Source organism: Hemitrygon akajei, chromosome 1 (assembly GCF_048418815.1).
Source record: "Hemitrygon akajei chromosome 1, sHemAka1.3, whole genome shotgun sequence".
NCBI lineage: Eukaryota > Metazoa > Chordata > Chondrichthyes > Myliobatiformes > Dasyatidae > Hemitrygon > Hemitrygon akajei.
Genome location: NC_133124.1, coordinates 122,536,207 through 122,554,337, shown reverse-complemented (window position 1 = coordinate 122,554,337; position 18,131 = coordinate 122,536,207). Strand labels below are relative to the sequence as shown.

General features: G+C 38.8%; 1 protein-coding gene across 1 annotated transcript in view; it reads left to right on the top strand.

Annotated features, from left to right (window-relative positions):
• Positions 1–16,955, top strand: part of LOC140730509 (uncharacterized) — a 49,596-nt gene extending 32,641 nt beyond the window's left edge. The window contains exons 8-19 of the mRNA XM_073051056.1: positions 2,229–2,282; positions 2,363–2,416; positions 2,541–2,594; positions 3,276–3,347; positions 3,439–3,474; positions 4,330–4,374; positions 4,462–4,494; positions 11,473–11,619; positions 13,066–13,242; positions 14,314–14,404; positions 14,501–14,578; positions 16,276–16,955. Of these exons, the coding sequence (XP_072907157.1) occupies positions 2,229–2,282; positions 2,363–2,416; positions 2,541–2,594; positions 3,276–3,347; positions 3,439–3,474; positions 4,330–4,374; positions 4,462–4,494; positions 11,473–11,619; positions 13,066–13,242; positions 14,314–14,404; positions 14,501–14,578; positions 16,276–16,415 (981 nt within the window). The 3' untranslated portion in view covers positions 16,416–16,955. The remainder of the gene's footprint in view (positions 1–2,228; positions 2,283–2,362; positions 2,417–2,540; positions 2,595–3,275; positions 3,348–3,438; positions 3,475–4,329; positions 4,375–4,461; positions 4,495–11,472; positions 11,620–13,065; positions 13,243–14,313; positions 14,405–14,500; positions 14,579–16,275) is intronic.
• Positions 16,956–18,131: the final 1,176 nt, after the last annotated feature.

Here is an 18,131-nt window from a genome sequence, read left to right as displayed (position 1 = left end):
ATTTCCAGCATCTGCAGATTTTCTCTTGTTTGTGAAATGATTGCAGGCTGTTGGTTCACAGCGGGAGGCCACTTGATGGATTTGCTTTGGAACTGACAAAGTAATCTCTTCTATCAATGTTTGCAGCTGCCTGGTTACAATAGGAGGCAACTTACAGTGTGTGCAGATTTAACTGGCAAGTGTAGGGGTCAGACATATATTTACATGCTGGGTTCTTGTAGTAACCTCTGAGGTCAAGCATTTTCTATGGTTCAGCAGTGGGCTAGAGAGTTTCAACTTGTTGTTTTAAAAAAATATAGCTGAAAAGTCTGAGTATTAAATGAAGATATTAGGAGAGTTAGAATGTTTAAAGAGGTAAACTTGTTCTTCCCCTTTTAAATTTGCCAGCTTTCTGAATTGCCATCTTTTTTCCCCCACTTTGATTGACATGTGACAGGGGTTGGCTGGAGGTCCAGGGTACTCAGGAGAGGAGAGGGATCTGGGAGACGTGATAAGCTTTTGTAGTCTCAAACTGCATATTCAAGCAGTCAATTCACTACAGTGTTGTTGCCATTAATTGAAGCAGCATATAGCAGTTACTAAAGGTAAAGCAAGTCATATGAAAGAGGAAAGAATTATAGACTGGTAGGATCTGCTTCAGGAGTTCAGAGAGTACATGGACACCAGACTATGTCACTTCTTGTAATTTACTTGAGGAATGTTGAATGGCAAATGGGACAATTTAAAGAGCTTTCAAGGGGTGAGCATCAACATGATGGGCAGAAAGGCCAAAGGATTCATTGATTTTCTTTGAATAACTATGAATTGTTTCACCCTTTGCAAGGGATACTTACCGATATAACACGGAACAGGATTTTCTGGCCCAGCGAACTGCACTGCCTAGCAACCCACCTATTTACCAAAAGCCTAATCACAAGACAGTTTACAATGGCCAGTTAACCAACTAACTGGCACGTCTTTGGACTGTGGAAAGAAGCCAGAACACTGGTCATGGGGAGAACATACAAACTCCTTACAGGCAGCACTGGAATTGAACTCCAAACCTCAGAATGCCCTGAGCTAAGTGCTGTGCTACTGTGGCTCCCAGCTCAAGGACAGCTTCTATCCTGTTATAAATCCATTAAACAGTTCCCCAGTGCAATGAGAAGGACTCTTCACCTCACAATCTACCTCATTATGGCAATGCACCTTAGTCTCTGCACCACACTTTTTCCTGTAACCATAACATTTGATTCTTTTATTGCTTAATATTGTACAACCTCTATGCACTGATGTACTGAAATGGTGTATATGGATGGTGTGCAAGACAAGCTGTTTGCTGTACCTTGGAATATATGGAAATAGTAAACCAGTTTAGCAATTTTTTCATCACTGTTTTGGAAACTCTATTAAAGGAATATATAATAATCTAAAGAATACATAGTCTTCTCAACCCAAAACATTGACTGTCCACTTCCCTCCGCAGATGCTGCCTAACCTTCTGAATTCCACTAGCAGCTTGTTTTTTGTCTAGATTCCAGCATCTGCAGTATATTATTCAATTCAATTCAATTAATTATCTTCCATATACAATATACTATTGTTTATAAATAAAAATACCTTTACTATGATACTTTATTTTAGAATATCTGAATTAATAGATAACATTTTGCAGTGTTTAGATTTCATTGACCAGAGTTGTTAAGCTGTGGAATACAACCAGAGGATTTAGTTTAGAAACTAATAGGAAATATCTTATTTTTGATGTATGATTTTTACTAATCAAAATTCTATTCCTGCAACATAACTAATTTGTAAATCAAAGTATATCAGCAGTATACAATCTACTCATCTAATACAGGTATCAAATTAGTTTTGAGCAAACATGGTTAAGCCATACTCTTTCATTGCCAATGCATCTAGATAGATAGATAGATCTGATGGTCATTATGAGCACTTACTTTAAGTACAATAGAATTGCAGCTGTTTTACAACTCCAGTACAAATAATTTACTTCATCCTCTGTGGTGGCAAGTCTTAAATATTTTGCATATTTTTCCCATTGACTGTCAAAAATAAGTTGCATGTTCATAGAATGCTGTTTTTTTAAAAATCATTCTTTTAGGGATATGCGGCATCAATGGGGGGTAAGGAGGCTCGAGGCAGAAAGGTAAGTGGAGACCTTTGGGTACTGAGTCAGTAACACTTATGCACCACAGATCTGAATTTGTTTATGCATCTTCCTTCAGGGTTCACCTGGATTTCCTGGAATGCCTGCTAGTGATGGCTTACCAGGCAATGATGTAAGTTGAAATTATAAAAAAATTTTTTTTAAAGGGAAATATACAAGAGAAAATAAAAAGATCTTATTTTTTGATGTCAGGGCCCACGGGGAATACCAGGAATACAAGGGGAAAGTGGACAAATGGGACCCAAGGTACGTAGTTTCACGTATCTAATTCTGCTGTATTTTTAAAGTTCACCAGTTTAAACCTCTTTGCTAAGTTATTGGTCTATCAGTGGGACTTGCCAGAGAAACATTTTCTGTAATTTGTACCTAGGGGGAGAAAGGAGATCCAGGATCCAGAGGACCACAAGGCCCACGTGGTTTACCAGTAAGTTATATTTTATTCTACCTTGAATTTTCTGTGACCTTTCGCACTTACATTTAGTGGCATAATGGAGAAGTACTTGAAAGCTCAATGATATTGTTATGAATGAAGTTCTAGTTTGAAAATGTTTGGTGAGACAAGCTGTGCTTCAGATACTGGAATAAGGTTTTTCCACAATGCCTGGAGATAGGATGTACATGTCTAGCAGGAAATTAAATCAGGTATCCAACTTGCCATCTGCTCAATGGACCCTTTCAAACAGTAAGTCTTATTGCTGCAGCCGTCCCAAAAGGCAGAATGGTGGATCCTGAGGACCCAAGCCCGGTGAAAATTGAAAATGGAAATCTGCAGAAACTGGAGTCTGGAGCAACACACAAACTGCTGGAGGAACTCAGTGGTTCAGCAGCATTTACGGAGGGAAATGGACAGCTGATGTTTCGAGTTGAGACCCTTCATCTGGACTGAAAGATAGAGAGGAGACAACCCTTATAAAAAGATGGAGGGACGGGGAGAGCAAGAGCCAGCAGGAAATAGGTGGGTCCAGGTGAGGAGGGTGATAAGCAGATGAGAGAACATCAGAAGCCGATTTAAAATATTGACCTTGTAATTTTTCAAACAGTTGACCTCATCTAGCTACTTTTCTGGAGCTATTTATAGGTGATTTTTTTTGTTGTTGTTCACCAGGGGCTAAAGGGTGATTCAGGTGAACCTGGAATAGCTGGAGGACCAGGATTTCGGGGAGCAAAGGGTCTACAAGTAAGTGGATTTGCCATTCAGACCATTCTAGGTAAGAAATCACCTCTTTTTGTAATATGTATCAATTGTGTTGTTTTTTTTTTCATTACAGGGTGAGCCAGGTGAAATGGGTCCTGATGGTCAGAAGGTAAGACATCTGTATTGAAAGTGAAAAAAAGAAATGTCAGCCAAATTGGCCAGGTGTTAAAATAATGGATCAGGTCTTCCAATGGAGTTTTGGCCATCGGGTTTACCTGGGCCACTGTGGAGTACCCATCTCCCAGACCCTTTGTACCCAGTTGCACAAGAGCATGGTTCTAATAGTGGCTGGATGGCACTGAGATGAAATCCCATCTCTGGAATGCCCCAACCACCTATGGAGCTGGTGATGAAGGCTGTAGAATTCAGAGACATTTAAAGCCTTTAAAGGTGAAATAAATCATTGAACATTGTTTTAGAATTTTAAAAAAATCTAAAAACACAAAATTGTGAACAGTCAATTGAAGCAAAATAATGTTTCAAAAACATTCTTAGTCGCTCCTAATTATTTTTCCTACAGATCCCATTGAAATCAGTAATGTTTCAGATCTTGACAGGGCTCAGGAATCCCAGTTGCCACTGAATCTCATGTCAATATCATATTTGTGTGATGCTGCCAGTTTTTTATGCTATCACCTATCTTTGGCCAGTTGGATTGCAAGATTATCAGATAATGCTGATGTGTTACCAGACTTCGGGAAAAATTCACCAATTATTTAGATGAGATAGACCACCCATCAACATCTTCGTCCCTCCCAACTTCTGGAGAACAGCTGAAATCTGCTACCCTCATGGTATAACTGCGAGTGAAAATGTGCAAAATAGACCTTGACTAGCATGCTGTTTGTTCATCAAACACTTGGGTAACTTTGGTAGAGTGTTAGCAACTTTGTGTGAATGAACATTCAGGATTTTGTTTTACTGTCTGAAAAAGGTAACTTTACAATCCAAATCTTCTTATTAGGGTGAGTCTGGAGCAACCGGAGCTAAAGGAAAATCTGGACACAAGGTATTTTGTATAGATCAAACATAAAGTTAATAATTTTGCTTGAAAATTTTCATATTTACATACATTTATTCTTCTTTTTCTACGTAGGGTAACCAAGGTGATAAAGGTGACAAAGGACAGGTTTGTAGTCACATTTTCAAGATAGGTACAACCAATAAAAGTAACAGAGGAGAACTATTTACAGCATGTTTCTTCTGAGGTATTAATATTGCCCTTTTGTAATATTTGTTATTGTAACTCTACTATGAGAGAGTAACCATTTAACTTTGAAATTGTTAAGTCCCAAGTGTGAACAGCCTAGGGTTGTATTGAGAAGAAACTCAGCTGGACCAGACTCACTAATGCTGTAGTTACAAAAGATGGTGAGAGACTGGTTATCCTGTGGAAAGTGACTAACTTCTGGACACCCTAAGGCTTTTCCAACATGTGCAAAGCATATGTCGGGAGCATAATCCATGCTCTTCACATGCCTGTATCTGTGCAGATCCAAAAACAATTAAGATGCTTGCCATTATCTGGGATGAAGCAATCACTTTAGTTGGCAATCTATTTGCAACTCTGAACATTAATTCCCCAGATGAAACATCAGTCCAATGCAGTAGCGGCATGTACCATCTACAACATGGCATTTGCCAAGCATAACCTGACAACACGTCACAAACCCATGACCTCTATCACCAAGGAAGTCAAGGCTAGCGGGCATACGGGAACACCTCTACCTGCAGTGTTTTAGTTACCACCAATGGATGGGCTGCTTGAGTAGTTTCCCAGCCAAATATTCATAGAGTTTGTCATGACTTGTCTCATAGGTGTGGGAAGCTAGTAATATTATCCCTCCAAATCCAGCCTAGATAACACTGGGCATGTGACTATTCTGGGCAAAAAAAACCCCACTATCTTATTGTATAAATCAACATTTGCAAAGTTTAATTGGATAAAACCTTACAGCCAAAGTAGCTAGAGTAGGAAATTCAACACTTAGATAAAGGTTGGGGTGGGGTGGGAGTGGCGAGGGAGTATTTTGATAATTCAATCTGCAGTTTGGATGGCTGCCTCTGAATGAATTCACTCATTTTCCTCCAGCCCTTGGAGATCAATTTCAGAATGCTCTTTTTCAAATGTTGTCATTTCTTTCTGAAGATGATGGATTCTGTTTCTGCCACTGTTCTAAGTTTTTCTATTTTTCTTTCATCCATATGCTTATCTAGGAGTCTCTTAAATTATACAAATGTTAATGTATATGCCTCTACCACCACTCCTGGTAGAGTGGTACATGCACCTACCTCTCTCATGTACAAAATCTACCTTTGACGTTCCCCCATACTTTCTATCAATCATCTTAAAATTATGCCCCCCTTGTATTAAGCGTTTCCACCATGGGACAAAATTTCCCAATTGATCTGTGCCTCTTATCATCTTGTACACCTCTATCAAGTTACCTGTTATCCTCCTTTTTTCCAAAGAGAAAAGCCTGAGGTTTCTTAATTTAGACATGTTCTAGCTTGTTTTATGCTGTTCTTACAAACGTAAAGGCCTCTCTCATTGGTGAATACTGAAGCAAAGTATTCATTAACGATCTCGTGTACCTCCTGCAACTCCAGCACGTTTCTACTTCATCCCTGATCAATCCTACCCACACTCTAATCATTACCCTGTTCTTCACATACATGTGGAATGCCTTGGGGTTTTCCTTAATCCTGCTCACCAAGGCCTTCCCATGTCCCCTTCTTCTACCTCTCCTAAATTCATTCTTAAGCTCCTACCTTGTAACTCTCTAGAACCCTATCAGATCCTTGCTTCCTTAACCTTAAGTAAGCTTTTTTTTTCTTGACTAGATATTCCACATCCCTTGTCAACCATGGATCCTTCACCCTACCACCCTTTTCTTGCCTCAAAGAGACAAACTTCTCCAGAACCCCATGCAAGCACTCTCTTAACAACTGACACATTTCCTTGAGTACATCTATTTCCAGCATATGCTCCCATGGGTACTGATCAGGGAAAAAAAATCTGCTCTCCTTTACTTACCTGAGAAGAGAGATCTTTACATTGTATTTACTCACCTGGGCATTCCCTAATGCTGCAGAAATCCACCCCCCCCCCCTTCTCCTGATGAGCTGAGGACAGGAAAACACATTCAAAATATTTGCAAAATCTTGCTACAAATTTCATCACAGTGCTGTTTATACTGTGTCCTTGTAATCTATCTGCCCATTTTATCTGAAAAGAAGAATGAGTTCTGCAACTACACAAAACCATTATTATATAGATCATATTACTGAGACTATTTTTCATGTAATTCTAAACTGGCAGGCATATCTGGCTCACATGCAAACTCCAAACAAAAAAGTAGATTAAGCTAAATGAATAGAACTGTGAGTAACTTTTCCTCAGTATTTGTATCCATTACATGGCTTTACACAAATGGAAAGTCCAACATACTGTATTCATTTACATGATAGTTTAGTCTTGTGATAATTAAATTGTGCCTTGGAGATAGTTACACATAGTAACAGAATTTCATTTTGTTCGAATATACAAGGAGTGGAATCCAATCAATATGTCGGAGGAAGATGATAAGTATACAGTAAATTATTGTAAAGGATGTTTTTTTTATTGTTCAATCACAGATGTGATTTGCAGCCCATCCCTAATTGCCCCTGAATAGAGCAGGCAGTTAATAGTCAACCTCACTGATGGGTCAGAATGAGTAAGAGTTGCAGATTTCCTGAAGTGTGTTTCCATGACAATGGGTAGTTTCAAAGTCAGTTACCCAGGCTTGGCATTTAGAAAGAAATCTTATTTATACAGTTACTCTTAAACTCCCCAGCTGCCATATCGCTAGATCTGTGATCCAGAACTCTGGCTGCCAGTGTAGTAACTTATCCATAATGTTACTGTAATTAAAGGGTTGTGAAGGTTAGATTTTTTTTAGGGCTTTTAACAAGGAAGTAGATACATTTTTTTGAAAGTTTAGGGAGCTGGCACAGAAGAGAGGAGCCCTGGGGCAGATTAATCACGGTCATACTGCTTTCTATTACTAATGACTGGCAGGACAGATTTGAGGTACCAAGAGTTTTATTCCTATGAAACCTCTTTCTTATGGGATTCGGTGAACAAGAGGGGAGGGATTGTTCGAGGACAGAAGGTATCCAGATTCCATATTGGGAAATAAGGATTCCAGGATGATGTCTGCACTTACTTGTGGAGAATCTGGCATCAGTCCTATCACTATCTTAATGAGACTTAGCACATGATTTAAAATCTACACTAATACCTTTTCCTGACTACTACCATTTTTCAGTAGCCTGTTGGATTGCAGAGTGCTGTGAAAACCTACAAGCTTCTTTGTTCCACTCTATAGCCATGGAAGCAGCCTGAATATTTCTGGAGCTTTCAGACACTGGGTGACTGTTGCTGCTGGAATGAAAGCTACAAGATTGACCATCAGATACTACATAGTCATTGGTTCCTGATGTGCGATCCATGTCATGGGTTGTATATTCTGTCCCAGGGCTGCTCCACTCCCTGACATTGAACTCAGGATTTTGGTCAGACTTCCCAGTGCATCAAGCATTTTGTTGTAGATGACATTCTGTAAGTTGTCCTTTCAAAATCTTTACCTCGTGCCACAATTTCCCAGGCACTTCTGTTATGCATACAATAGAACACTTGTTTGTGATTCATCTGCAAATAAGTTTTTAATTGCACCTATGCACTAATGTTCTTGTGCATAAGACAATACACTTGACTTTGACTTTGTTGTTCTGCCATGGGAACCCAGTTCCCCATCTATAATATTATCTGAATTGCAAGAATTGATGTTCATGGCTGCTAGTCAATGTTCCCTCTAAGCTGTGTGGGTGTGTGTGCACACATTATTTGTAATGCATAGAAAGGAATTTAAACTGCGCACAAAAGGTCGTCACCCTCTACCTCATTTGGCGAATTTGCAAAAAGAAAGAAGTAAAGAGGTATTTGGAAACTTGACTTTTTAAATTATCATTTAGCAAGCAAATCAAATATGGACAATGTGCAAAAGCTCTTAAGTTCTTATTGACAGTGTTTTTCTCGCTGTTAAAATGAATACATCTATATATAAAATTCAGTGTGCACATGTTGTCACTAGGCAAAAAATTGCACAGAAAAGAAAAAGATTCAGTGGTAATTAGATGGTTAGTAGGTTTGTGTTTGGGGAGGAGAAATTAATAGAAGCATTTTATAAATCAGAAGAGAATCTGGAGAACAAGATGGATATGAACAGATCACGTTTTTGCCAATAGTACCCAACATGGTGTCCTTTGAGGGGATTAGGACATTCAGGCAAGCTTTGCCTCTGCTGCCTTTTGTTTTGCACCATCTTAACTTGTGACCAGGAGGATAATGTATCAGAGTACCCAGCCATGTTGGTTGATATGTGCAAGAAGTGAGGTCAAACCAGTGCTAAGTCTGGTGATGCAATGCACATGTGCGGGGTAATAACACTAAATGACAGATTGAGGGTTAGTGAGCAACATGGGGTGTTGGTGATTTTAGGCTCATTGCAGGGATCTGAGAGATATTCTTACCTCATCTGCTCATGTGAGGTTATTGACGTAAAGTGGCACAGTGTACAGGCTCTCTGAGCTTGAAATGAAATCATCAGGATTTTGAATAAAATTGGATAACTACACTGACTTGACCCATCATTGAAATGTTCCTACATCCAATGACCTCTCTTTAATGACTCTATCTCATTATTTATTACTACTTGTTTATATTTGCACTCTGGTTGATCTTTCAGTGTTCCTGTTATAGTTACTATTCTATAGATTTGCAGAATAGGCCCACAAGAAAATGAATCTCAGGGTTGTATTTGGTGACATATATGTACTTAGATAATAAAAATTTACTTTGGCTCCTGACATCGCCTTCCGCTGCTAACCTCTTCCATTATCTTCTGGTTGTTGCCTATAAGCCTCTTGTCCCTCTACAGATACAAGACATATACCCCCATTTCCATCTAGAAACACAGAATTATGCAACAGATAATCTTTTCCTATCAGCCCACTTTATCTATGCTGACTCTGATGCCTATATATGCTACTCCCATTTAACCACATCTTTTCATACCCAAGTGTCTCTCCAGATACTTTTTAAATGGTGCAATATTATTTGCATCCTCCTCTACCTCTAGCAGCCATTCCATCCTCTGCATGGAAAGATTTACCCTGAAGATCTCCATTAAACTTCAACCCTGTTCCATCTAGTTCTCTACCCGGGAGAGAAAAATGGCACCAATAGTGTTCTAGTGTCCACTCTGTTCTATCTATGCAACTCCTAATTTTGAAAGCCTTTAGAATACCCATCATCCTGGTGAATCTGTTCGACCTTGTGCGGATGTGTCCAACCGAGTAAGGGTATCGCTGCCTGGGTGCTGAAACTATTGGAAGGAGTTACTTTGTCACTTGTAAAGTGAACATGGGTTAGTTGTGTATTCTGATCATTAAATTGTTTTGAGGGATGACTTAGTTCCCATTTGACTTGCAAAATGCTTAGAAAAATGCTGCAGAAAATCTTGATTGCATGTTTTATCAAGAAGAAATAAAGTAAACATAATACATTATTAAGGAAAACTCAGTTGTATTAGAGGCAGGAATGTCATTGGGCCTCACAATATTGACATGGTGTATGTCTATAACTTGAATTCCAATTTCAGAATTAGATGGCACCAGGTTAATATGGGCTGTTAGCTCCCAATTTCAGAAAGAGGGGACATAGGCTTGAACCTGAGTCACCCAGCAGTGCACCACATTTATTTAAGAAATGCAATATTTTACATGCTTTCCATTCTCTCCGTACTGCATGGGTGGATTACCTTCTTGAAGAATGTGTCTTTTTCCTCTTCACAGTCCTGTATAATTAATGTATAAGTTGTATTCTGCATTGGCTGTACTGGTGCTGCTGCAATCATGTTTTCAATGCATTTGTACCTCACCATACTTGTGCACATGACAATTTATCGAGTGATCTACATTTGATGCTGACGCCTCTCCATCTCCAAACTGTGTGAGGGGTCACTGTGCAAGCCATGGTGGAATATGGATGACTCAGCTTGGTGAGGGTGGTATCTCTGCTCAGCTGACAGCTGGGCTATTGTGTACAGCTCTGACTGCTTCACTCTCAGGCTTTATAAAGGCCAGAATCAAAACAGTTTCCAGCTGTCAGAGGAAAGACATGATTAACTGGAGCTTCACATGCTCAATAGAAGGCACTTTGGAAGGAAGTAAATAGAAGAACCAAGTCATTAAAGGGACAGAAACTTTCAGAGGATTAAACATAAAATTTAGATGGCTGTGGCAAGCAGAGGTTCAGTGTACATAGTTGAAATTTGGGGCAGCTGAGAGCAATGTGGGGAATTGGAACTGAACTGAGAATTCAGGATAGATTTAAGAAAAAGGTTGACTAGGAGTGTAGGCATTCCAGTGCAGAAGGTGCACTTTAAGGGATAGCGTCCATTTTGATCTTGTGGAGGCTTTAGACTTGTATTTGAATCAGACGAAATGAATTTGAAGCACCCAGGTTCTGTAACCTAGCTAGAAGATCTGTACAGACTCTCAAACTCAGCAGCAGAAACAACACAATATGAGAATCAGGTTTATTGTCACTGATGTTGGTCATTAAATTTTGTTGTTTTACCGCATAAGTATGAGACACAAAATATTATAATTTTAAAATAGTGAAAAGGAGGAATAATGTGATAGTATTCATGGGTTCATGGACTGTTCAAAAATCTGATTGCAGAGGGTAAGAAATTGCTTCTGAATGTATTTCTTCTAAGGACCTCTCCATATTTCCAAGTCTCCATAGACTTGTTGCTGTAGACTAGAAAATAGTTCATCATTTGAATCTGTAGTTAAGGATTCCTAAAGCATATAGGAAGTGTAGTTAAGGAATCCTAAAGCTCTTTTACAGCTGAAAATAAATACTACAGTAGCAGTAAATGATAAAATGTTTGTATGGTTTGTATATGTTTTGGACAGTTTGTATATGTTTTACACTTACGGTTTGTATATGTTTTGGACAGTTAAGTTGCAGTAAATCTTTCTTTTGATTTAGCCTGGCATACATGGTCCACCAGGAGGCATTGGAACAGCAGGCAGTCGAGGTGTACCTGGAGTACCTGGACCACCTGGATTCCCAGGGCCTGTAGGACAGACTGGTGTACCTGGACCAAGAGGGGAGCCGGGGCCTGTAGGAGCACATGTATGTTCAAAAGCGTGTCACACGAACTGTCAGAAAATGAATAGCATTCTGCTTCATCAAACGATAATATTCAGGCTTTTCCAAGGTTTCCTGATTCCTTTATTTTTAAGTATAATATTATTCTTTAACAGTGTTTAGTTGAGGAAATCAGGCTGCATATACACACTGCCCTAATCAGTTGACTAGCCTATGCTCAATTTAACAAAAGTTCATTTTGGCTTATTTCAAGAAACTCTGCTGCACTTGTCAGATTCTATTTTACATGAAAAATTATTTTACATCTACTTTTTTAATGAGGAGTACACATTAACTACATATTAACTATTGCAGCATGGCCGGATTTAACTGATAGCTAAATCTTATTTGATGAACCAATCAGACTTTTTCCCATTCACTTGAAGTACAATCCAGTTGTAGTACAAGGTAATTTTTGTTCTGTTAGTAAAATAAATAAACTAAAATTTAAAAACTCTAAGAATTTAGTACATCAAATTGTGGCTCATAAACTTTCTATTTTAATGTGGTTGTTTTTCTCCCTGTTGGCTATTCGTTACTGATTTTTCAACCTTTGATTTTAATCCAGAAAGCAAAGGAATCTACCTCCAAAGTTGATCCTAGGATCAAGGTTGCCTGTGATAAATAGAAGTATTCTGGTACTGAGATGCTAAGTGACACCTTGCCAGCAGTTGAGGTCAACAGTAAAGAAGATCACGATTTGAGTTTTATGTAATTGGAAAAAAGATTAGATATTCTTACTTCAATAGTTTTACTCACAAGTGTAAGTGCTTGGAAAATTAATGAGATGGAAATGTGAATTAAAGAATGTAGTGCTGGCTTAAGCTCACTGAAATAAAAACATATCTTTAAAATTGACCAACTCACCCACAAAGAACTTCTCCCGTTAAGCATTTATATGACGTAGTGTTTTGCACTTGAATGTATATACACACAAGTAAAAATACCTTATTCCTTAGTGTTCTCTGAAATTAAAATCTGCTGGTATTTGTAGAAATAGTAGTAGTTGCAACCCATTAATTTCAAAAAGGATGACACAAGAATGTAAGACATGGGTGGGTGGGGGAAAAGGGGACAACTACTCAAAAATGCATTGTATATTGATAGAGTTTCTTCAAAAATGATTGTATTTATTTTTCTAGTTTATGAGGAATTTGTATTTAGTCAGAAATCCATTAATTTCATTGTGATTCAATAATGAGGTTATTTTGTGATGAGTTAATTGAAAGAGAAAAAAATACATTCTTCTTTCGGCAGTACAGTTTAAGGTAAAATATTTTTAACAAGCACATCTCTGGTTATTGTAGCAGAAGTTCAATTGATTTGAAAACTGAAGAACCTGCCAGTTTTCAAAGCACAATATCTGTTTGTTTGTATTTACAAAATCCACTAACTGCCCAACCATCAAAAAATTATTTGTGTTTCTTCTAGGGTCCAGGAATGCCTGACGACCAACTCTATGAATTGTGTGAAGGAGTAGTGAATGAACAAATAGCCATCTATGCACCTTTGATCCAACGGGTTTGTACAATGGCCTGCCCGACCAAAAATGCAACATTGATAGGACCCCCTGGTTCTCCTGGCTTGCCAGGTGAACGAGGACAGCAAGTGAGTTACTGCCTACTCACTATGGTTATGTTTGTGTTTCACATGTACAGTAAGATGCTGATACTTTGCTGTCTGATTATTTGGAAATCCCTGTTGCACCTGGCTCATCTGGTGCTATTCTGACACCCCTCCACTACCAGGGTCCTGCTTCCTATGCTCTGACTAACTGGCACTCTGGTTCCTGCATTCACTTTGACACACAAGGCACAGTTTCCTGTGTTCCTTTACACACACAGGATTCTGGTTCCAATACATGGCTCCTTCCCATGCTCACTGCTTCCCATGTTCCCTTTAAAACCTACTGCGTTCACTGGAAAACTTATGACAAAACTTAACATCTAAACAAAAGTGAATTTAAAGTGTGATAGCACATAATAGAGTAACATCCAATAAACCAGGCAATCTGCAGTCTGGTGCCATTAAAGTCCTCAAGCAGTAATAGGGTTTTACAGTTTGGTGTGAATTATGCTCGTTCTAGCTTCATCTCCCACCTTTGGAGGTTCAAGGGATTTAGCAAGCTGAGTCTGCCCATCCAGCAGACAAGGTGGTGGGGTGTGATGGTGATTGTGGTGGGAAAGGGCGAGTCCTACAAGTTTAAGTAGATTCCACCCCATGAGTAGTGCTCACAAATTCACCACTGTCTAAGACTCTGGAACAATTCTTGAATGTCTCTGACACTTCCAAACACCTTTGAAATTGCTTCAAGCAACTAAAATATAATAAATATTAAATAGGCAAAATATAATTTAAATACTTTAAGTTATAACACAATCCATAGCTGTTAAGTCAGCAGGATTCCTGCATTGTGTATTTTCTCTCTGAGTTTTGGAGCGTTGGTAGGGAATGGTCAGGCATTAATATTGGAGACAGGAAACTCTGCACCACGACTCAACACAGGCATAGGTAGTATGTCTATTGTCTCACAGCTCCCGTGATGCAGATTCAGTTCAGGTTGGTGTAGATGGTCATAATCTTTTGACATTTCTGTCCTGGTATAATACTCGAAAGCACAGGTGTAAGGTGAGAGGGGAAAAATTTTAATTATAATTAATAGAAGTCTTGTTTCAATAGGGTGATTCTGGTAGACCAGGACTGGTTGGTAAACCTGGACCAAGAGGCAGAACAGGATTACCTGGACCAATAGGTGCTCCAGGACAAAAAGGTAGCCCTTGCTTTGAAGTTCAACATGAATGGTTTCCATAAAGATCCTCCTTGGGGTTCACTTTTGTGATTTAACCATAATTGTCCTCTGTTTTAGGAGATAAAGGTGAAAAAGGTCCAATTGGAGTGCAAGGGTGTGGACTTCCTGGAGCAGATGGAGTACAAGGACCCAGAGGTTTATTTTCTTACACTTTGAAAAGCAAAACCTGATTCTGTCTAATTTTATTATTTTTCAAGTGCCTCTCCAAAATATGGTTTAAGTTGGGAATAAACATTTCTGGCCAGAATTTGTTTCTGATTGGTTGGACTCTGATGACAGGAAATCAAATCATATTCAAGCTAACACTGTGGCAAACAAACACAGCTGTGGTGAGTTCAAAAGAAAGGCAGGAGCCAGTGATGAAGAACAAAGCAGTAGTAGCACTTGAAATAGATGAGCATTCTTCAGGTACTGGAATCTGGAGCAATGGAGAAGGCACTGAAGGAACTTAGAGGCTCAGGCAGTCGGCATTTCAGGTTGAGACTCTTTATCTGGACCTCCAGCGTCTTTTGTGTTGAGCATTCATGAGGACTGTTGTGGTTTGAATCTATGGCTGGATGAGAAGGGAGGTACAACATGTTAGAGGTGTTTTTATCAAAATAATTAGAATCAGGTTTAATACCACTGACATACACCATGGGAGATGTTGTTTTGCAGCAGTAGTACTGTGCAATACATAATGAAAAACAATAAATTACAATAAAATATTTAAAAAAATTAATAAGTAGTGCAAAAAGAGAATAAAAGTAATATTGAGACGGTGTTCTTTATCCATCAGAAATCTGATGGTGGAGGGAAAGAAGCTGTTCGTAAAGCATTGAGTGTGTGTCTCCAGGCTCCCGTACCACCTCCTTGATGGTAGCAATGAGAAGATGGCATGTACTGGGCAATAGGGGTTCTTAATGATGGTTGATGCTTTTTTGAGGCATCACCTTTTGAAGATGGGGAGGCTACTGCTTATGATGGATCTGGCTGAATTTGCAGCTTATTCTGATCCTGTGCAATGGCTCCTCCATACCAGATGATGATGCAACAGCTGGAATGCTCTCCACGGTACATCTGTAGAAATTTCCGAGATCCTTTGGTGTCATGCCAAGTCTCCTCAAACTCCTAATGAAATGTAGCTGCCTTGTATTAGCATCGTTATGTTGGGCCCAGGATAGATCTTCAGGAACTTCAAATTGCTCGCCATTTCTCCTGCTGATCCCTTGATGAAGACTGGGGTGTGTTTCCTTGACTTCCTGAAGTCCAGAATCAATTCCTTGATGTTGAGTGCAAGGTTGTTGTTATGACACCACTCAACCAGGTGATCTATCTCACTCCTGTATGCCTCCTCATCACCAGAATCATGTGTGTTGAATATTTTTGGTTAAATGGGACCTCTGATATTGATATGAGTCACAACATTCTTTGGTTGGAATACTGAGTTTTCCGGGCTTATTCACTTTCAAATCAAGTAGGGAGTCATGGTACTACAGCTGTTAGCATGACAAAATTACAGCTCAGGGTGTGGCGTTCAGAGTTCAATTCTGGCATCCTCTCTAAGCAAATTTCCTTCCCATGTGTGTTGGTTTCTTTTGGGTGCTCCAATTTCCTCCTACAGTCGAAAAACTTAACAGTTAGTAGGTTAATTGGTCATTGTCCTGTGATTGGGGTTAAATCGAGTGATTGCTGGGCGGCATGGCTCAAAGGGCCAGAAAGGCCTGTTTCATGTTGTATCTCTGAATAAAATAAAGTTACCATACAGAACTTCATCACAAAGGTGACCTTTTCTGGAAATGTTACAGCTTGCCCATTGACATGAAAGCTATTGTCTCTCTCTTGTCATTTAGGATACCCTGGACATCCGGGAACTGCTGAAGATGGAGAACCAGGCCCACAAGGACCAGTTGGATACAGTGGGCCCTCAGGCCCACCAGGACTGCCTGGAATACCAGGAATTCCTGGAATATGTGAAGCTAGAAACTGTTGAATCTATATTGCTGCTGTTCAGGCTCAACATAGACATATGAAAGGTTCAAATTATTAGTGTTCAGCCGCAAACTAAAGCCAGCATCTAAAATAAAAGCATAACCAGAGACAAGAATTCAGCATTACTCTGAGAAGTGATGATCAATATTACACTATATAGTTTTGTATCTCTTGGTAAAACTGACATTATGTTGTAAGGTGTTAATGCACAGGCGTTTTAAAGGATATAATTTTGTAGTTCGATGTTAAAGTTGCATGTAAGAATTATTCTTCAAATAATGTGCTTAGGTAAATAATTAAACAAAATATTCCTTTTTAATGTTATGGATTTTTCAATCCAATAGAGTATTTAACATTATATCCAACTGTTCATTTATAATTTTCAAATAATTTCAAACCTTTTAATTTAAAATAGCGAGTAAGGTAAAATTAAATCAACAAATACCCAGGTAAAAATTGACACAAGTTACTCAAAAATATGTTTGTTTTGAACAATGTTAAATTAAAAAAAAACTTAGAAAAACAAATGTCAATCTGCTATTCTTTACACAGCTCACAACACCACTTCTATGAGGCTTGACATCACACATTCACTTAAAATTCCTTGGTATCATTTCAGATTTAAAACCAGAATTGAAACAGGAGTGTATATTGTTGTGGTTCTACAAACTACTCACTGTCATAGAATAATAAAGCACAAAAACAGACCATTTGGCCCAATACATCCATGCTGACTGAGATTGCCACGTAAACCAGACTCGTTTCCCTCTCAGCTATTCCTATCCATGAATTGTTCAACTGTTTCAAAAATGTTATTACTGTATCTGCCTCAGCCATTTCCTCAGGCAGCTTGTTCCATATGCCCACTACCTGTGTGAAGAAATTGCCCCTCAGAACCTTTTTAAATCTTTCCCTTTCATGTTAAACCTATGTCCTCTAGTTTTTGTTTCTCTTTTGCAGAGGATTAAACAACTGTGTGCATTCACCTATCTATGCCCCTCATGATCTTATACATCCCTATAAGGTCACCCATCAGTTTTAATATCGCTTCTGCCTGTCTGATCTCTTGTTCAGAAGTTCTACTTTCAACAGCAACTTAACTGTACTAGCATGAGAAACCTCCAAATCATTCTTGCCCTGCTCAGATTTGAGAGGAAATCGATTTTTTTAACCCATTTCTCCCCCCAAAATCCCATACAATGGTCAAAGAAATCAATAAAAACTAATGCTTCACTGATCTTTTTGTCTAAGGAAGAAGCAAAAGAGTTTTTATCATGTTACCAATGTGATAAATCTGTAAATTGGTGTAAGGTTATGAGGTGAGCTCCCTTATTAGAGGAGTTTACAGGGAAGATGATGGATAGGATGTAAAAATGTTTAGAAAGTTTCTTTGAAAATGTGCTACTTCCCCACTAATTCCTGGGTACCTTTGGTTCTCAACTTTTCCAAGTAGAAAAGAACTATTTTGGATGGAATTGAGAAACTAGAGGGTGTGTGCTGAGAGCTAATAGATACCCTACATAGGTGGTGGAGAGATCATTATCCCTCATGAACTACCACATTGTTACATCAGGCACACTTCATCTACCCAATCTGCAAAAGAGTCTGCCATTGGCCACCTCAGAATCAGAAATTGTAACACAAACCAGCCTCGATTCTAAGGAATTGTCTAAGAAGGAGAAGGACATAGATTAATAATTCTGTTTAACAGTAAGAC